Source organism: Condylostylus longicornis, unplaced genomic scaffold (genome assembly GCF_029603195.1).
Source record: "Condylostylus longicornis isolate FDR11 unplaced genomic scaffold, ASM2960319v2 ptg000004l, whole genome shotgun sequence".
Lineage (NCBI taxonomy): Eukaryota > Metazoa > Arthropoda > Insecta > Diptera > Dolichopodidae > Condylostylus > Condylostylus longicornis.
In genome coordinates, this window is record NW_026577973.1 from 13249910 (window position 1) to 13272702 (window position 22793).

The 22793-nt window shown below is 24.6% G+C and overlaps 1 protein-coding gene across 2 annotated transcripts in view; it reads right to left on the reverse strand.

The window, feature by feature from the left end:
* The window catches only part of LOC129609479 (headcase protein-like), an 88251-nt gene that overhangs the window by 36098 nt on the left and 29360 nt on the right, over positions 1 to 22793 (reverse strand). The window contains exon 3 of one of the 2 annotated variants that reach the window (XM_055521407.1): positions 19610 to 19733. The exons of the other annotated variant lie outside the window; for it this stretch is intronic. Coding sequence (XP_055377382.1) covers positions 19730 to 19733 — 4 coding nt within the window. The 3' untranslated portion in view covers positions 19610 to 19729. Of the gene's footprint in view, positions 1 to 19609; positions 19734 to 22793 lie in introns of those variants that run through there. 2 annotated transcript variants of the gene reach the window in all.

Here is a 22793-nt window from a genome sequence, read left to right on the forward strand (position 1 = left end):
TAAAATAATAATACACTCTTTAAATCAAATAAATTCGTTCGGAATCTGATCAAAATAATCGTTTTAAAATTTTTATGTTCAAACATGTTCGTTATAAGTTTGTTAACATTCAAACACGTTCGATATATAATTGTTCGTAAAATGATTTTATAAAATATAAAATACGAATTTATTAAACAGTAAATTAAGAGATTAGGGTGTGATTAAAAGAAAAGTTGCACGATTCTTAAATTTCAAATTTGAGAAATTTTACAAAATTATAGAGAAAGAAAAAAAAACAAAAAAAAAAGAATTATGCCTCCTAATTTTTTCTTGTTAGACACACAATATAAAATCGAGTTAAATTACACATTATTTTTAACTCCTTTTTGTTTTTTTTGTTTTGGTGAAATTATTTTTAGAGCATTTATTTTATTTTAATTTGGGACAACCATATTATATGAGTATATAGTTTTATGTAGATGATTATGGCGCTTTTATAATAAATTTTTATAAAAATAAATTTAATAAACTCCTTTCTATCATACATACAACACTCATACAAATCTACTCTTTTTCGTAACTATTTTTATAAAATATAAATTTAACATAATTTTTCGTAAGTATAGGCAAGTACATATATGAATATTATACCATGTCAATTGAGTGGGCGTTATTCATAATGAAAATGCATTAAACAATGTCAAAAGATTATGTCTCCTCATTTCATGAAAACTAAAACCTATGGCATTTAACATTCAAAACAAGAACATAACACGACGTTTTAAAATTCAGAAAAAAAAAAAAATTGAATTTTTACATGAAAGTGCTACATAATAACATAATAATAAAAATAATAGTAAAAAATGAATATCAAAAAAAAAAAAAAAATTAACAACAAAAGCAATAGTGCCTATATGTGAAGTGTAATGCACATTAAAAATGCACAATTTTCTCCATTTCTTCTATATGAAAAAAAAAACATGAATATTTTTCTTTTCTCCATTTAACATCAGTTTTGTAACTTAAAAGTCATCTTTGTACCCATAGTTCGCACGTTTAAAAGAAATTTTTTCTCTGCACAATTTTTATTTTTTCTTTTGTCTTCTTTCTTTTTTTTGTTCCATAACTGATTGCAGTTTTTTTTTATAATTTTTATTTTAAACATTATTATTTAATATTTTGATCTTTACACTCCTCTAACCACTTCTTAAAATTGTTTAAATTAACACAAAAGGCATAAAAAGCAAAAAAGAAAAAAAAAATATAAAAAAAAAACACAAGAAAAATAAAGAAAAATGAGGCACAAAGAAAGTTGCATTTGTGCAAAAAATAAAGAAAAAATGGCGAAAAAGCAAACTGAAAAAAATTAAGAGCGTATAAAGAAGAAAAGCCGTTGTTCAAGAGTAAATAGAGATGGAATTTAAAGTAGACTTTTGCTTGGCCAATCCTTTAAAATTTTGTTAAGCAATTGTAAATTTTGATTTTAAGATCGTTAGCTTTACCATTTAAATTTTATGAACCCCTTGTAATATCTTTATAGTAGACACAAATTTTTTAGTATGCGTTTGGTTTATAACAAAAAAAACTGCTTTTGATTAACACCACCAACAAATTTGAAGATGATTTCAAATATTGTACAGTATGGAAATTCTAGAATGTCTTCAAGCAGTTTTACAAAATATTTTTTAATGAAGAAATTTAAAGATGATTTTTGTCAGATTGATAAAAAATTACAAAATTTTCTTTTACAAAACCGACTATAGTCAAGAAGAACTTAAGTGAGTATAAAAGTAAGTAGGGTAATAAATTTTATATCATAATTCTTGGAATACTTTTGGAATTACTATTTTGGAATTGAAATGAATTCGAAAGATATTCGAACTTAATTTTCAGACAAATGTTAATTTACAATTTGAAATCTCTTTTTTAGTATTTATCAATTTATATTTAGGTACTTAATTTCTTACAAATTCAAAAGATTGTAGAGAGTGAAGAACCCATCTCTGTACATTTTTTTACAAAGCAAAACTAGTCAAAAATTCAAATTCAAAATCTTTTCAATTCGAAATTTTAATATTAAAATGAAAATTCAGTCGTTTCTTTTCTTACCCTTATTATTGGTGACTTCTATTTTCTTTTTTTCAATTCAAGCGAAATTTATTTATGCATTTTAGTTTTGATATATTTAACGCCCACGTATTTCCTTTTTCAAGTAAAACAAAAATTTTTTTTCTTTGTTTTTTTTTTTCGCTTTTCTTTTCCCCGTATTTATTTTTACTCTTTTTAATCTTCTCGTTGAAACAGCGCGAAATTTTAACCTCAAAAAATTGGAACATCTTAGATGCATAAGAAAATTAAAGATGCATGAAAAAGGAAAAAAAAAATAAACTGAATTAAGTCAACCAGCCGCCAATTCTAATCTTCCCGCCACAGCTTGTCATCCATGAACAAAAAACATAACCCGAAAAGAAAATAAAAAACAAGTAATCATCCAACAAACCACCAACCAAACCAATATAAGATACACAGTTCAGCAGATCAGTATTTTAGCACATATTCTTAGCATTCATTTGTGGATTGGTTTTCACTGCCTCTTTCTTTTTTGCCTTTTTCGTAATAATACTCGTTTGACTTCATTGTACATATTTTATAAATTATATTTATACAATATACATACATATCTACACGAATATATTAACCAGTCCTTAATAAATTGGAACTTTTAATCATTGCCAAATTGTATGAATTATGCAACTGTATAAGTAAAAAATTATCAAAATTTGTAGCCAAAACTTCTAAGGTATGAGTATGAGATAAAATAATAAAGATTTTGGAAATAGACATTTTTTTCAGAATTTAAGAATTTGTAATTGAAATAATTCTTAAGAACGATGATGATAGGAGACATTTTAGCTAAAAGTAGAATACCTATTTTATTTTTTCAGCGATTTTGGTCGCTCAGTTGTTTCTAATACATTATTCATTAAAATAGTGTTGTTATTCTAAAATAAGCAAACTGATTATTTAAAATTGAGAAGTTTTTCATTTATTGTAGCTGTTTTATTAAATTTCTTTTTACATATTTTAAAAATGTAGCTGTTACTTAGCTAGTCACAAGCCTAAGACAAAAATTATTAATTAAGAAACAATTCAAAACGACTCTCTTTACATCTCAAATTATAAAAGGTATGCCAACTTTTAAAGGACATAAAATTGGAAGGATGAATAAAATATAAAAAAAAAATGAAAAAAAAAATCTGGTTCTGGTAACACTACTTCTTATTCTTGTACATCTTGATAATAATTAATTTATATAATATTTTAAATTTGGTTAGTTAGTAAGTTGGTTGGTTGGCAAACATTTTTTTTCTTTTTTGCTTTTTAGTTGTTTTTATGGTTTCTTTTTTTTTTTTTTGCTCTCTATTTTTATATTTCAACTCTTTTTTTTTCGGTTTATTTTTGGTTCACCAATGCGGTTTCTAAATTATGACCATTGAAATAAAATTGAGGTGAAACGTGAAGAGAAAATTTTATTTTAAGAGGATTATATTACGAAGGAATATCATTGATGATGTTGCAATGCAACAATACCAAAGACAATTTTTTTTTCATCTTTTCTTCATCATCTTCATATAAGTACATATATAGTGTTGTTGTAGCGTGTGTTTTGTTTTCTTTTAATATAGAAACCGATGTAAAAAGTAAAAAAAAATATAGAGAAAGAATAAAAGAAAGAGGTGCACCTCTTCATCGAACAAACAAACCCAAATGAAAGAAAATATCAGAAAAAAAAAGAGGCCTGCTGCTGATATTGCGTTTTCTTTGTTATCATTTTTTTTCTCGTTCGGTTCACGATTTTTAGTTTTATTAATAAGTACACACCACAGTAACACAGAAAAAATGAAATCAAATGAAATTATGTTGCAATGCAATGAAAATAATAAAGAAGAGAATCAAGTCAAAAAATTTTCTTTCCTACACATCCATACACACATACATACAATATAAAAATATAACCATGCACAATGTATACATAAGAGTTATTCCTCTAGACTTTTGCGCACTTTATGATTATAAAATATAATATGTATGTATATTCAATGATGCATGTACTCATAACTGAATGAATTAAGAAAACAATGAAAAAAGCAAAAAAAAACCTTGTAAGTATTAAAAGAACACTACGAAATCATAATTGAAGTCACATTGCTGCTGCTTGTAAATTTAATGAAGGGCAAAGTCACGAAAGAAATTAAACATTGCAATTTTATTTCTATTTTTTTTTTTGTTTATTTAAGTATTTATTATTTTTTTTTAAATTTACAATATAAAAACGTGTAATAAATATAATTCTAACAGATTAATGTACATATGTATGTGTGTATGTATGTAAGTATATTTATATATTTAGATACAAAATATTAAAGGAACATATTGCTTAAAGTGAAGAATTATAATTTATAGTAGGAAAAAAAATATAATAAAATTGTTACCATATTCTGTTGCAAATATAGAAGAATTTAAAAAAAGAGAATTTTTTATTTTTTAAAAGTTGAAATGTTACAAGAAAAGTTGATTTTTGTACCACGCGGAAAATAAATTTTCTATCAACTTTTACTTAGAAAAAACAAAATTAATTTGAATTAAATCAATGGTTTGTAAAGCAGCACATTTCACTTGGACGATAAAAACCCGATTTCTTATTTAAATTATTCTCATTGCACCAAAAAATTTTTTTACAATAAAAATTATTGCATACTTTTTGGAGTAGAAAAGTTAAATTCGTTTGTTAATTGGGGGAGTGAAGTTGAATTAATTATATTTTTTGTTGGCAACACAATTTCGTACCGGAAACTTTTAACCAAATTAGCCATAACAGGAGGAAATTTAAAACAATGTCCTTTGTTTAAGGATATAAATTATTTGTCAATGCCGCTAATATTTCCTACTTCTACATTATACTGTACCAGGAGAAGAAAAGCATCAAAAATTTGAAATGGTTTTGAGATTAGTAATAATAAATTTTATTTGCTATTGTTATTGTGTTACGGTAGGCTCCGTCACCTAGTAAATTCAATGACGTAAGAAACTGGTGTTCATAGTTATCTATAAAATTGTGTACCAGCCCTATGCTCCTCACAGGAGTGAAGTAGGAAGAAAAAATAATTGTCATTGTAATATTAATGTAAATTCACATTGTCATGGTAAATTTACGGATTATAAAGCTTTTCTGGTTTCGATACAATAAATAATCAAAAAAATTGAAGTATTTTTTGTTAATTGAAAATTTTAACGGGCTATAACTTTCAAAATCACGAAATTGTTTAAAAGATTTCTTTTATAGAAATAAATTTCAAATTAAAATCTATTTGTTTGTATGTATATAAAATTTCAGCTTTCAATCTTAAAGAGTATAGAAATTTTCAAAACAGACGTATGGAAGGACAGACAGACAGACAAAGTAAAGCCAATATGCATATGTTTCCAATTTTATTGTAAGGTTGCTTAAAAGAGAAAGATACGAGTATAAGAGATAGAAAATTATAAAAAAAAAAAAAAGTTGATAGAATTGTATTGATATTATACGTAAAAAGCTAAGTTTAGAAAATTATGGCAAAATTTTGAAAGTAAATATAAATTAAATGTTATTAAAACACACATTTAGATACTTAAGAAAATTGGCACAGAAAAAGCCGAGTATACAGTAAGTATGTCACATTTGTATTAGTGCAGATCTGAAATTTTATAAAATTTGATAAAATAGAGAATTTAAGCATTTTAAAAATATAATGTAAGTATATTGGAAACTCTAATTATCTAGTATAAAACACTGTACATTTTGAAATCCAATAAAAATTACCTTCTTGTCAATATGATTACAAAGTGTTAATTTTAGAATTATAGAAAGTTCAATAAGAAAAAATGTAAGTGTTTTGTATTCTTATCTTTAGTATTAAGACATAGAGGTGCGATCGTTACTAAATACATTAAAACACCTTCTCTTGTATAATAACAAAATACCAGTGGGGAGGTAGGAGAACTGAATTGAATTGATTTTAAACATTTACTCAAGATTATTTTATGATTATCGAATCTGGCAGTAAGAAAAAAAATTGTTTGTTCTGGAATTTGCTTGTAGGCTGGTATTATTAAATTTATATTAGATTAATAAAAGAATTTATCCTTGGTAACTATTATAAAGAAATCTTATTCGAATAATTTAATTTTCTGCTCAATATACACAATATAAGATATGAGACTTCAAATTACCAAAAATTTGTTAAGTTGTACTTGCACGGTAGTAGCACGGTAGTCATTTGTAAACTGGATTCATATACAAGATTTTAATTTCAATAATTTGTGAAATTTTTATTAAATTGAGTTTTAACTTTATGCAAATAACCTTAAAATGCACTCTTCAAAACTCAAGTTTCAAAATGTGATCTAATAGAAATTTTTGATCCTACAATTAGGTAAAAGTCTAAAGTAATAAAATATTTTTAGAGGTTCTCTAAGAGTTCAAGCAGTTTTGTAAAAAAGCCTTCTATTCAAAAATGAGTGGCAGACAATCCAACTTCATATTTCTTACTAAAAAAATTAGAGCCTAAGAATTCTTTTATAATTTTACATTTATTCATAAGAGCAAGAAGGTGCAAATTTACAACCAAGTTAGAACCTTTTTTATTTTGCTTATGATTTAGAATTATTTAAAAAAGAGAGAAAACTAAAAATCAACTCTTTTTTTTTTCTTCAACATTTTTGTTTTCAATTGATAAGATCATAAATTAATACAAAAAAAAAAGAAATATCCACCCATTTCCTTTTTTTTTTCTATTTTACATTCAAAAATGTTATTCGAAATTTTCTTATTTCTTTCATTTCTTACTTATAGATTTAACAGATTTTTTAATTTTAAATGTTTTCCTTATTTTACTATAATTTTTCAAATAATTTATTATTTCCTGGATTATGTTATTCGTTCAATCTACAGATTACATAGAGTGGGTGAAAAAGAATAGAAAATAAAAATGTGAAAATGTTTTGAAAAAATTGTGAAAATAATTTTTATCACATGCCAATTATTATACCATGATCTTAAATAAATTATGTATGTATTTAATTGTTATAGTTAAAATGAATTATACTAATAGAAGTAACGTAAGTACGTAATTAGAATAAATATAAAGAGAGAGATTTGTATGCTCTGAAACTTTACTAATCTGCATACACATTGTTGCAATAGCAAGAGATTTTAAATAAATGATAATTAATGTTGTAACAATAATTTTTTTGTGCGAATGAAATTTTAAATATATCAACATTTTCAATAGAAACGTGTTCCACAGATAAAATGTGAACAGTTATATATGACATATCCGCGGAAAAAATAACAATTGGAGTGTTCTAAGTAATTTCAGAATATTGTCGTCACAAGTGTCATAAAGTATTTAACTTAAAATTTACTTTTATAATGTTGTGACGATGTTTTTGAGCCCACAAAATACTTTTGTAATATAAAGAGTTTATTTATTACTTTGACTTAAGATTTAAGTACTAAATGTAAAAAAAATTATTTATGAGAATATGTACTTTAAATTTAGCATGCTTTCGAACCTTAATACATTTTTAAGTAATTTATAATAAATATACGAAAATAAACACCACTTAGTTTTAAAACACGTATGACTATCACGATATTAAAATAAATTTCATGTGAGTTACTACTAAAGTGATGACAGAAGTTAAAGGAAGGGTGGAAAAGCTTGACATATGATCACTCATTTTTAAAGTGGTTAACGTTCTCTGTTACTATGAATTGTATTTTTTAATTATATTTATTAAATTTACAACACATTTTCCTAGGTGGGATATTCAAATATATAAGTAAGTATATTTTTCAGTCAAATTATAAATTATTTTAAAAAATAATAAAATTAGCAGTATAGGTTGCAACATTGCTCAATATTAATTGCAATTATACCTTCCAATTGTTGAAAATTTATATCATACTTTTATTAAATACGAAAAATATTATTTGGAAAATTTTTTACGCAAATTATAATAGTTCATGAGTTGATGACATCCATCTATCTTTAGTCAAAACTAAATAAAAAAAGTGAAATTTAGTGGACAAAATTATTAAAAATTAGAAATTATAGAATCGACAAAATTTTATTTTTAGATAGCTCGAACAAGTTAAGCTTTTAAATGGTTATCTCATTTGGACAGTTTACAATATTAAAGACTCCAATAAATTTAATATAGGAAATTTTAAGTTCATAATTTTAGATGTTAATAAAAACGTGCTTAAAATTTTGGAAGTTTATAAATTTTATAAATTTTTTCTACTCTGGAATGTATTATTTAAAAAATGTTGAAGATTCGGTTCTACAAAAATGACTATAACAAAAGCAAGACGTAGTACATATTCAAAAATTTCTCATACACAATCAGTAGTAAACGTTATAGCTATTGTAGATGAAAGTTTTTCGCACACAATATTTTTTAATGTATGGAAAAAAAATGCTTATCTAAAAAGCAATCCAATTTTAATGTTTCAACATATCACAAAGATTAGTTTAATCTTATCTATAGTTAAAATCAATTTCAACAAGCTGCCAATCACCACGCAATTTCGTTTATTTAACATAAATACTTTGATTAACCGCTCTTACTGCTTGAATTGCTTTAATTAATTCAGATTTTGATCTAACTTTAACAGTTCATTTCCTTTTTTCATTGTATAATAACTACGTAAATCATTACATATATACTTAATGCAATAAACAAGTTAGAATTAAGATCACTGCATGTGACTGAGTAGTACATGCTTATTTTTTTTTTGGATTTTATTAAATCAAACTGTTGAGTTTTATATAACGAATTTAAACTATAAAAATCAATAGTATTAAACAAAAAAAAATCAATAACTAACTACATTTTTTTTTAAATAATTTATTGCTACTAATAGTATCACAAATCATTAGAATTCATCTATATTAGGAAAACAAATAACTTACGAGTTTGTCAACTTTTCAAACAAAAAATTATTCTACTATCAATATACATACATATACACACATACCTATGTAATATAGTGAATATATTAACGTTATACTGACAGCAAAATTTACAATGAAAATTTAGATTCATTGCATTTCACTAATACAATTTACTAAATATACGTACTTAAATATAATTGAGTGTATAGTATGCAAATTATATACTTGCATAATATACATATGTATGTAAATGATATTAATTCAAGTATGTATGTAAATATATTATTTTCTAATTATAATAATTTTTAAAATTCTAATTTTAAACTAGTCTGTCTTATTTATAAATGGGTGACATAAACAAAAAGCATGTTAGTACGCGCCGTGAGAAAATTTTTAATATAAGAAAATTATTATTTAATTGCTATTTTTAAAAAATTAATTGGTTTTATATTTTGAATTTTCATTGATTACGAAACGCATAATTAATGAATTTTATGTAATGGAGTAGATTTAAATTTAAATTACAACAGCTGGTTTTTAGTAATTTTTTAAACGTTTGACTCATGAATTTTCAAATTAAAAAAAAATTAAACGTAGGGGTTATTTATTCTTTAAAAATTAAATTAAAAAATTTCTAAATAGAAAAAGTTCAATTATTAACCCTTTGCACTCGTATGTCTCCGTATAGGGAACATAAGTCATAAGGGGACATCAGTAGTTTTACCGTTGTGCTCGTATTTCTCCGTACAGGGGACATTGTATCTTTAGCTCTTTTGTCGCCGCATCGGCACAAGTATCTTATCTTTTGTAGATATAAATATGTCAGAAAGTATACGTGTACCTAACTGGAACTATTCAAATAAACAGGAAATTCGTACCGGACTCCATAAAATAAAAAGAATTTTATCCCAATCGATTATGAAAAGAAATTCCGAGTTGATAGGTACATTTCTCAGACAAAAATACGAGTGCAAAGGGTTAAATAGTAATTTAGAGATTAAAAATTAATTTTAAAAAAAATTGTGTGGGAAATTGAAAATTTTATTAAAAGGCAGAGAAAGATTACAGTTTGACATAGCCATTTCGGTTTTTGAAATATTTTTAACTTATGACCTCAATCCTTAAATAATATTTAATAATATTTAATAACTACTTACTAAAAACAAAAATGTATTTGATTTCCTTAATTAAAATTTCACCAAGATTAATATTGCTTTAAAAATTCTTATGCAATAAGAATTTCATTTGTGGTTTGATGAAGCTGCGTCAGTGTTGCGATATTAAGATTTCTGAATTTCCCACATTTCGACATAATGAAATCGGGAGCAAGGACAATGACGTTTAAATTAACATTAGACTGACATTGGAAAAGGGAAATTATACGGGTAGTTATTTCAATCTAGATCTTACATATTCAGATCTTCAGATCTCTCTGATAACTTAGAAGTATCTACCTAAGTTTCAATCAAATATGTACATGCAAAAGCGCGTATTTATTGCCTCATCAAATTTAATCGAAAATATTTACGAACCCAATAAAGCAATATATTTGTTTTCTTTTTTTTAACATTTCATTCGTTCGAAAAATATCGTTAAAAACTCATCTGGTCCAATGTAAGCAGAGAGATTCATTCTTTCATAAATTTTTTGTGCAATCAATACCAATACGAATTTGTGGTACTGGTGTTTTTTATTTTTTAAATAATCGATTTTCATTTACAAAACCAAAAAAAAAAAAAAATAAAAGAAATATTAAAAAACTCAATTCTGAAAAAGTAAATTGATAAGAAAATAAAAAGTAAAAGAAGAAAAACAAGAATAATATTGAGATTATTCATGCCCACACATACATTTAAATATAAAAAGAAAATTTGGAAGAGCAACCTACACAGTACAACCTTTGAAATTCGCTGAAAATTCGTTGTATAAAATCGTAGAACACCATATAAGCCTTCGTGGGCCGAAATAAGAACCAATCATTTTCATAATATTTTTAAAATCCTGTAGTTGTTATATTTAATTCTTCTTATAGCTATTCTTAGTTTCTGAAAAATTTCTTATACACTCTATCGAATTTTTAATTTAATCTAATTTTCTTCTACTAACCTTCGTTCTATTCACAGTTTCTATGACACATTCGTCTTCGATTGTAAAAATTTATTAAAATACCCAATAAACGTTCTTAAAAATAAAACACTTCTCATATGAAGAATTGTCCTTTACATCGAGAATGCCTTACTTCTTATGGTCAGGTACCACAAGAATAGATGATTAAACACATTACTTATGTAATTACATGCAATAAATAATAATTTTAAAAACAGAAACTTGCTTAAATTTTAATTAAAAAAAAAAATTTTTTGTAGTATTGTGATTTTGGAGAGATTCATTTTATGCAAATTTGACTGTATTAATGAAAACAAAAAACAAAACAAGAAAAAAAAATAATATTTGCAAACTCAAAATGAATTTTTCATGCAAAGTAGTGAGAAGCGGCAATAGCAGCAGCAGCAACAGCAACAGCAGCAGATGTCAAATAATAAATTTTTTTTCATTCTTCTATTGAAGTATTTTCGCACCTGTGCCGGTGTAAATACTTAAAAAATTATTTAATTTCATGAAGGGCAACAGAAACAAATTATGTTTAACCATAGCTTTCATTTTGCCTTTTTTTCTGTTTTTGTTTAAAAAAAAAGTAGAAAAGAAGAAAAATTGAGCAAAAAAAAAACAAAGAACATGACTTTTTTTTTCCTGTCTTTCATGACTTTGTAACTTTCCTTCTCACTACATACGTAAATGAGTAACGGCTGTTAATTTTTGTTTTTTTGTTATTCCTTAAGTTAGTTAAAAATTATTTTGCAACTTTGTCTTCCTTCTTAAGGTAGTTAAGACCAGAAATGAAAAAAAGTGTTACTTATTTAATATTTTTTTTTCTTTTGTTTTAAATTATTAGCAGCGGTTGGTTACGTGTTCTTCTATATTGTTGTTGTGTCGTTTGTTAAAAACACTTTGGGGGTAAATGATGAGAATTGAAGTGACCAAACGAACAAGAAAACAACATTACTGCTAGCTGTGCTACCAGACAAACAGGAGATTATGGAAATAAATTTTCACCTTTTTTTTTTGTCTTTCCTTCTTTTATGAGTTTATAACTTATTATTTATACCTTTCCTTTTTATTCTCCTTCGCGATGATAATGATATTTTTATTTATTTCCTTAATTTTCCGGTCCGTTCTTTTTCTATTTTTGTAACTAAAAAAACACGCATTTAGAATTATTGCAGTTTTTTTTTCTCTTTTCACCATTATGGAAAGAATGTTTTCATTACAGAATTTTTAAAATTCGATAGCAAAAAATAAAAAAAATTTTTTTAATTTATTTGAAATGTAAAGGATAAATTACATGAACTTTTCAATTGAACAACATAAAGTTTTTGTAAATTACAATATTTCGCTAATTGCAACTTTCACATTGTCCTTTTTCGCCGTATATAATTTCAGGTTTAATTATCAACTATATAGAATAAGAATAAAATCTTGCAGTTTTAAAATTTGCATTCTAAAATATTAAAATTTTATTTCAAGTATAAATAATGACTATGACCTCAGTCTTTCTTGTTAAATGAAATATGTAGTCAACATTCAGGGAAAAAAACCAAGAACTAACCATATGATGCTCTGACATTTGACATTTAAGAAATTGATAAACAAGCAATTTAATTTTTCCTTGTAATTATTTTGTTTAAGTTCAAAATTTCTAAAGTTTTGGGTTTGAAATTCAATTTTCTATTCTCTATATTGTCTGAATTCAAATAATTAAATTTATACTATGATTAAATAATTTAAATTGTTTGCCTTAACAAAATTGAATAAATAACAGCAGCACAAAAAAAAACTATTTAAACTGAATCACAGTAGTTTTTTAAAAAAATTTGTTAATCGGGAAAAAATGTTTCTCTAATAAATTAAGTTCAATGCTCAAATTTAATCTTTGGAAAAAAAAATTGTGACTTTTCATTTGCAGTTACTTATAATATAGGAACCCCTCAATACACAGGAACCATATGTTTTGGAGAAATTTTGAAAAAAATCAATAAGAATTTAAATTCATCGACGGCTTATGGGGAAAACCCTCTACCTAACATAGAAAAATTTTAAATTAAAATATTTTTCGAATAATAGAAGAACCTTTCTTCAAATTCATAATACTAGGAATTTTGACCTGGTAAGCATTAAGACCTTTTCCAAATTCATATTACTAGAAAAAATTTTACAAAATAAAGTACCTTTCTTTTGATTTACATTTATAATGTAATAGTAGACAAATATCATTTTCCAATTTTTTCCAAATAATTTAAAAGTTTATAAAATTTGGGTTTTCCCCAGAAATCCTTGATATATTAAATAATAAACACACTAATTGAATATCAACAGAACAAAGAATAAAATCATAATGAAAAAATAAAATTTGAAATAAAATTGAAAAATCCCCGAAATCAACTTGAACATTTTTTTATGAATACGAAATTATTAATTTATTTAAAATTATTTTTAAAATAATAGCGATTAACCTTTGATATTTCTGATTGACACACACGTACACACCAGCATACATTTTAATATAAAGTATAAATTCAAGCAATTAACTGAATGTCATATTCTTTTATTAATGTTTAAAGTTGGGCCCGCAAATTTGATTTTTTAACAAATGTGACAAAAATATATGACGATATTGTCCAATTAATCGAATTAAACATTTTGTTCGTTTAATTTGAACATAGCCATTTTTATTTTTCCTCTTTCATAAAAAAAAATCAGGATTTGTAATGACAACCTTCTGTCTTATTACTAAAAAGTAATGAAATGTCCATACGACACACGTGATTTGACATTATTTTAAATAACTATTATAAATAATATTATTATTTTTATATAAATAATTATAACTGTTAAGCAATCACGATAGTTTTATCTATACACGCACACAATTAAAATACAAATTATGTAAATTTAAAATTTCCATGTTTATATGTTTAGAGCATGTTAATTTTTTGAAAATATTCAGCCTAAACATAACAGAAGGTAGGTGTATAAGGTCAAATTTTAACTATCCAATATTATTTTATTATTAATACATACTTATTATGTGTGTACAATATTACAAATATTTACATAAATATCTTCGGATGTTCCTCGAATTATACTGAAAGAAATTTATAATTCTCCTACAAAATACCATAGAAATAAATGGATTTCTTGTTATTATTATCAACTTGCACAATAATAATAAATTACAAAAAATTATTAGTTTCATTAATTACTTATAAATTTCAAAAAATTTGCAATTCTTTTTAACATATTTTGACATATTTTCGTTTATTTCTTTTGAAAAATTTTAATTTTCCATTTTGATTTATTGCCGCTCATTTCTTAAATTGTATAAAATATATTTTTATTAACTGCCTATTCTATAAGCACATATTCGTTAAGTTTTTTTATTTTATTTGTTTAAATCAATATTTAATTATATTTTTATATATAATTGTAAAATTTAAATAAAAGTCATAAGTCATCACTTTTTATTAGTGACTAATCCCCCCTCTCCCGCTTTCAATAAATGTGAGTAAAAAAATAAATTTCAATAGAATTTTTCTTTTCTGCTTTTTTTTTTTACTCATATTGAAAATCTATAGTTTTTTTTCATATTTAAATTGGAAAAAAAATTAATGGGTATACCTATTTATATTTTCTACCTATGAATAATCGTTATGTTACGTACGAGTATATACAATAAAAATGATATTGAGTCATCTGCTCCTTTTGTAAATAGTTAAAAAAAAAACAGAGAAATCAGAGAAAAAAATTGGTAAACGTTATAAAACGCTGTATAACAGTAGTATTATTTTTATAATAAATATTTTTGCACATTTTGTTTTTTATTCTTCTTCTTCTATTCCTTTTTAGCACGTTTTTATTAATAAACAAAAAATTATGAAAAATTTTTAATGTTCATTAAATTTAAATGTCCCTTCAAACTTACATACATATGTTACAGATATTTGGGCTGCCTGAATAACAATCTGTGCAAATAAATTTTCAAGAAAGCCTGTGATGTTTTTGCTTATAAGCAAACACTGGTAAATCCCTCTATCCCTCTATCCTTAAGGAAGTGCGGCTAATTTTTAAAGTTGGTGAGTAAATAATTTCTTAACAATATTAAATTTTTGTTTACTTTTATAAATCATTCAGACTCATTACTTGTCTAACCGAACAAAGACGTTCGAATATACACTCAGAAAAAATTCTAACCCCTTATTCTACTTTTTTATACTTAGTTAAGATTATTGTAGTTGATTTCGTAATTTAATGAAACGTTTGAATTGCTATTACGCCTGATAGTAGATCTAATATTAAGTAAATATTTAGAAATAGAAGGGTCAGTTTGAATTTGTTACATTTGTTGAATACTTATGTTACTTAATTTTCATTATTTCATATTCATCTTTGTTATTGTCAAAGTAATGATACTTTGACACAGAAAGTGTATAAACTATGACAATATAGCAGAGATGAGCTCAAAAACATATAAAAAAAAAAGAACTTCAAAACTAAAATTTATTAACAATGTTTAAATTTATGGATTACCTGCGCTATAATTTAAGGAAATGTGCTTTTTAACAAAGTCTTTAATTTAAAGATGAACTCATTCTTTTGAATTTTTTATTTTGCAACTTCATTTATGTGACAAAGGCACAAAAATTTCAAAATGACTTATTCGGACAATTTTTTTTCTCAATTTTTTAGTTTTTTTTTTCTGTGTTGTCTGAAAAGCCTTAAATCAACAATATCCATATTTATGCATTTTATGGCTTCCAATATGCACTTAAAAAAATATAATGCTTTATATATACTCACATACCTACATACTTAAAATTTATATAATATGTGAACTTATTGCATTCGTTCGTATAGAATAGGCATACTTCAGCTATAGGTACTTTAAAAAAAAAAATATTAAAAACAGCTTTGTTACTTGCAACAATTTCAATTTTTTTTTCAACAAAGCCGTTGTTTTTTTTTTTTTTGTTATTATTTTCTTTTCTGTCATATTATTTTTTGTTGCAATAATGAAAATTTCTCTCTCCTTATTTAATATTAAAAAAAAAAAATGGAAGGAATTCATGCACAAGTATGTACAAAGTTGATATGTTCACACAATCTGGACTCTTAAATATTTTATGAATTGAGTTCGGTATATGCAAAAAAAAAAATTAAAATATACTATGTACATATGATTTTTTTGTCATGACAACAAAAATTAAGGATAGAGGGGAAAATTGAATGTCCAAATCAATAATATTAAAATAAAATTGCGAAAAGTTTATGCATAGCTACGTTTATAAGTTTGTCCATTTCTACGAATTCAATGTGTTTTAAATGAACACACATTGGTATAGCTATAGATTAAGTATACCTATTTTATAGGTATTCAAAGCTTTTATACTCATTATGAAAAAAATATGAGACAAGTAATATTGTCAACAATGCTTATTTTATATATTTTGACAGTTGGCGCTCTCTTATTATGCGATATCGTGTTAAAAAATTCATTTGATTTCTTTCTTTACTACATGTAGTTTTCTCTTTTCAATGAAATACAATGAGCTCAGGTTTGTTTTCAATAAGATATTAAATAAAAGAAAAAAGAGAAAAAAATATTTTATGTGAACACGATTTTAACATAACGTAAGAGTGTTATTGACAGATATGTCAAAATATTTACATATATGAGCGTATATAAGTATGTTAACGTTTAAGTCATGAAGAATTTTCTGTCAAAATAGGCAAGAGTGTTTAATTGAAAAAAAAAAATATATTATGAAATTTTGTAAATTTTTTAAGCTGATTAGATCTTTTAATATAAAAATATTATAAATACATATAAAAAGTTCCTTATCAAATTACTTATTAATTTTTTTCGGCTCCAATATTTCACCTATAATGGTACGAACAACGAAACGAAACTTTTTTGATTCAAATTAAATTCATATTTGATTCTGTGTACTTCAATCTTTATACTCATTCGATCAGAAGAGAATTGAGTGAGTGTAGGTGAGAATAATGTTTCCCAACATTTGTACTCAAATTTGAATAAATGATGACATTAAGTAATAAATCAAATTACATAAAAAACACAGAATATTCGATGTCTTTAATTGTCAATTTTATAAGGTTACATAAGCTAATGACGGATTTTCTGCAGTTGCTTTATGAAAATTAGGTTTATTATTACAAAGATTTTATAAAAACTTTCCTTACACCTTTCATGGGTGTAAATGTAAATGGAAAAGTTTTTAAAGAGCAGACTGTGTTAGTGTTTAAGTTTATGATCCTTGAAAAGTTCAAAAAAGGATTCTGTAATTGTCAAGATTTCGTCACTTTCATTGAAGTTCTCCATTAAAATCGCCCCATAAACGAAAATGCAAAGTGGTGAAAAATTAAGAATAAATGTGGTTTTTAAAATTTTCCAATATAAATTTTAAAAACCAATTTTCGATTCCATTTTTTTTTTTACAAATTATAAAGCCCTTAAATTTTAGATATGAAAATAAAAATGCTTCTTAAATAAAAAATAACAATTTCCACCCCACTTTAACTGTACCGAAGAAGAAAAATTAAAAACAATAAAATTTATGAGCTTTAAAAAAAAAATAAAATTTTCTTCTTAAAAGGAAAAGTTTTTAAAATCGATCTGTTCGTAATCAGTTTGATTTTTCTTTCAATAAAATTTTTGCAATAATTTTTATATGGAAATTTCAATAATTTTTCTTTTTATTTTATTTTGTTCGAAAAAAGTTTTTAATAAACAAAACAATATTTTTTGAATATTTATTAATATATCCTTTTATACTTAACTAACTTACGTTTTATTTTATCTTAAATTTTAACTTTTCTGTATTGTTATGTTTGTGGAAGTGGAGGACGAAGACCGTTTGTACGATGAACAAACAAAATGAAACGTGATATGAAATTTTCGATATTATTTTTTTTTTGCAAAATTTTAATTTTTTATTCTTATTCAACTTTTGTATTGAATAGAATTATTGAGAAGGGTATAACGTTTCGAAACAATATTTCCTATACATATTTATACATATAAAAACAGACATAAATGTTAATAGATCTTACAACAGACTTGAAATCCATACAGGATTTCTACATTATCCATTCTAGTTTATTAGGGTATGAAATTCGAACCTATTTAGTTATAGTTTGTTACCAACTCAATTTTGAATTTAAGTAGATAATTAATATTCATGATAAAGAAAGAAGCATAAAGAAATATGCAATTTTTTTCCATGTTTTTGAATATAGACTGTAGATTATAGACCCCGAGTAACAGTGCACCGTGATTACGTAAAGGATCTATTGTCCGCTATCACCCGCTCGACATTCACCGTTCATATATTTTAAATATATGTAAACAATTAAAAAATTGATTTAAGTTATAATATTGCTGAATTATAACAAATACAAGTCCCTTAATTAATAAATAAACCTAAAAGACTCTTAAAATTTAAGTTATTTAAAAAAAAAAATTCGAATAAAAATATTTCGATAATTTGTAGTATGACACCATTTTTTCATATCGTATGAATAACAATATTTAATGGAAACAGAAAAAAAAAGTTATTTTACCAATTTAATATTTATTATCCTTTTTCTTTTTTTTGAAAAGATTACTTTATTTTAAGGATATTCTGCAGACTATTATTGTATGATACAAGTATTCTTAAGTATTTATGAAATTGTTTGAATTTTTAAAGTTCTTCTCAGCAAATCTTGTTTTTTGTAAAAAATATAGAAACGAAAAAGACAATTATTTTGTATCGCTTCTGTTTTATTAAAAAAAAAAAGAATTTATTTGCTGACAACCGAAATAATCTATATGAATTCGAATTCAATGAATAAGAAAAAAGGATAACAAAAATTATTTGTAAAATCAAACGCATCTACTTATTGAAAAAGTGCTGTTATTAGAAAACAAGTAGAATTGCCGGTATTTTTCGAAAAATTAGCGATAGAATACAAATTTTGCCAGAAAACCCAAAAAATACAAATTTACTATTCCTTATTTCATATTTCATGTCTATAACAACATAGGGTAATACTTTTATGAAAAACCTAGAGACGTTGCAAAAAGTACAAAATACAACCTGTATAAGACTGTTATATATAGGTTGTATACAGCCTATTTTAAATTCAGGTGCTGTACAATAAACCCCTAAAATTGGTTAATTTTAAAAACAATAACGTATTCCGTATAAAGAAAATCATGAAAACATTGTTTTTTGAGAAGTATTGAACATAGTATAGTAAACATAATTTGTAAACTATTACATAACTTTCATTTTTTTTCTGCTCACTGCTATTTTCTCTTCTATTTCATCACTTTTAACTATTTTTTTTCTCTCACAATTGGCGCTAGGAATTTGTTATTAGAATCTTAATTAATATTAAAATTTTTGCAATAAATATATAAGATGTAAATAAATAATAAGAAGATACTCTGTGGGAGCTTAGACTCTTTTAGAAAATTATTTGAAAATAAAAAAATAAATAAATATTAGGGTAAATAATTTTGTACTGGGCATATAAATTTTTAAAATTATAACACTTTGTATATGTATAACATAATTCTTACCAATACTGTTTAAAATTTGCTAATAACATTTCATATTTCCTTACCTAAAAAACAAATAAAAAAAAATAAATTAATAAATGTTTTACAGGTAAATTAGTAAATAAAGTCAATAAAAATCAATTTTAAATTAATAAAACAAAAATTTGAATAAATTTTTTTTATAGTTCAAATTAATTTCCAAAATTTGGAAATTCCCTAAAATCAAAAATTAGTAGTTTTCAATCCAAAAAATTTCGAAAAATTTTCATGGATTTTGTATGATCTGATGAAAATATAATTAAAATTGGATGTGTTAAGCTTCAATTAGATGTTATACAATAGACATCAAACAAAATTAATAAATAATTTTAATGGCGTGTGAACGGCGCTGGCTATATTTTAATACAGAATTTATCAAATTTAAGTAGAAGTCAAATTTACAATAGCATGCTTGAAACTTCATTATACCACACTCAAAAATCCTAAATCGAAGACGCCTTTCTTTCTCCGTTAAAAGAAAGTTATTTCTTATTTTATTATTTCTTTCTAAATAAAACATTTTAGAGTTCGAGACAAAATATTTTTTCAATTGAGCGTATTATTGAAGTTGCGGACATTTAAAAAATTACTAAACTTTAATTATTAACATTAATTTCATCATATTGATTAATTTTGTAAACAAACTCAATCATCTCAATTTTATTACTTTAATTTCACTTTAATTTAATTTTTATAAAATCTTTAGACAATTTTATTTTCATATTAATCACGTAATGTGTTAATCTTACATCATTTTTCTTTTTTTTCCAGACACATAATTTTGACCGTGAAAACAAAATAAGTATGCAAATAATTATAATAAAAAGGACACCATACCCTATAATAGTAATAAAATTCTAAAAACCAAAACACATTTTAAGAATTGTTTTTCATTTGCAATGAATGAAAATAAAATATTTTAGAATTGTAATTATATAACATTTAATTATAAAGTAGACATATTTTTTTAATTAAAAATACCTTCACAAACAATACAAGTTAATGTGTAAATAAAGCGGAAAGTCAAAATAGAGTGAATTTTATGTTAATAAATTTACGAAAATAAGAAGAAAATGCAAATAAAAACTTAATAATAATAAAAACAGCCCCGAAAATATTTTAATCTTCTTAATGTTCAAAATAATTTTGTTTTAAGAAAATAAAAACTCAAAATGGAAAAGAAAACCGGTTTTTCCCATCTTCCATTTTTATTTTTTTTTTTGTGAAAAACGATTAAATAAATTATGAAATAAATCACATTTTCGCGAATTAACATTACCATATTATTGTAATTATGTAAGAAAGTAGATAAAAAACAAAAGCAATACAAGAAAAAAATATTTCGGTCTTTAAGTCACCCACCACATGCGAGCAAAAAAAAAAAAAAGAAATCAACGACGACAAAATAAAATTTTCAATTTCATTTTCTTATTTTTTTAATTTGACTTTGAAATAAATGTAATTTCCCTTTCCACAAAGAAAAATAAAATTTTCTTATTTTAATTAAAATTAAGAAAAAAAAAGTTCGCGAGAATTAAAAATTTTTCTTCTTGTTTTGTTATTTCGACGTCTGCTGTGTTGCTTTGTTGTTGTCTTTATTAGGCATGAATAAAACATTTATATAAAACTGAAATGCGTTTAAAAAATGTCTTCATAGAATTTGCCACGATATGCAATCAAAATATTATTAAAAAACGAGAAAAAAAATAGAGTTGACCTTGTCAACTCTGTGACACCCGTACGAATTCGTTATCCTATGTGCGAATAACTAATGTGCCATAACTAACTCTGGGACAGACTATGACTTTAAGTTGCCGTATTACCATATTAATTTATGCAAAATTTCAGTATTACGCGTTTTTCAAAATACTGGTTGTACCAAACTACTATTAAAGTTGTATGGCAGCTACCAGAAAGAGCCAAGAAATTTTAGCGAATTTTATCAAGCACATCGGCCCTACTAACATGTTCGTTTGTGCAAAATATCAATATTACAGCTTTTATAGTTTCTGAGATATAGCCAAATAACTTTGGAAGTTGTATGGCAGGTACCAGAAGGAGCCAAGTAATTTCAACGACTTTTATGAGACACATTGGCCCTACTAATATATTCGTTTGTGTGAAATTTCAATACCACAACTCTTATAGTTTCTGAGATATAGCCAAATAAATTTTGAAGTTGTATGGCAGCTACCCGAACCGGTACCCCGATCACGTCCACTTTAAATAGGGTTCTGGCACTTACTACAATAAATCATTTGTTAAAGCTTGGTGAACTTAGCTCAATTAGTTTTTGAGTTATCGTTCGGACGGACGGACGGACAGATAAAGCTAAATCAACTCAGAATTTGACGCTGATCAAAAACATACACTTGAGTTTATATCTAACACCGTTATTTCTTAGCGTTACAAACGGTAAGGCAAATTTAGTATACCCTTCGAACATGCGTTCGTACGGGTATAATAAGGTTCTTTTAACCTATATACAAAATTTATAGACAAATCGCTTTAGGGTCTCACCTAAAATGGTATGGTTAGTTTTCAAAATTATAGAAGCAATTAAATTTTTCGGGAACACGAAATAGTTATGTAAGTATGCTATAATTATAAAAAAAAAAAGTTTTAATTACTTATTTCGAAGAATAAATAATTTTAATATTTTTCTTAAATTTGTTAAGGTACGTTCGAAAACAATAATAGGTGCGTGAAATTTTTATATAACGTTAAGTTGTGGTATAATGACGGCAGGACGTTCACTCAAAAATCTTTATTGTACAAGAATAAACGGGTAATTTGTTGCAACATTGGCGTAACCCAAAATGGAGTCACTGTTGCAACTAATGAGCGAAATAACAACGATTGTTTGGCACTTATTACTTTCGATCCTTTGTTTTTAGGGTAAGTATATTGTTTTCTTAACTATTCTGTAGTAGTTACATGTGATTTTTAATTGGAACACTGAAAATTTTATGAATATTTTATTACATAAGAATCAAAACTGATCTTTTCAAATAAGAATCAAAATTGAATATCTATTAAGAATTTCACGTTCATTTTTTCAAATAAAAATTAAAATTATATGTAGT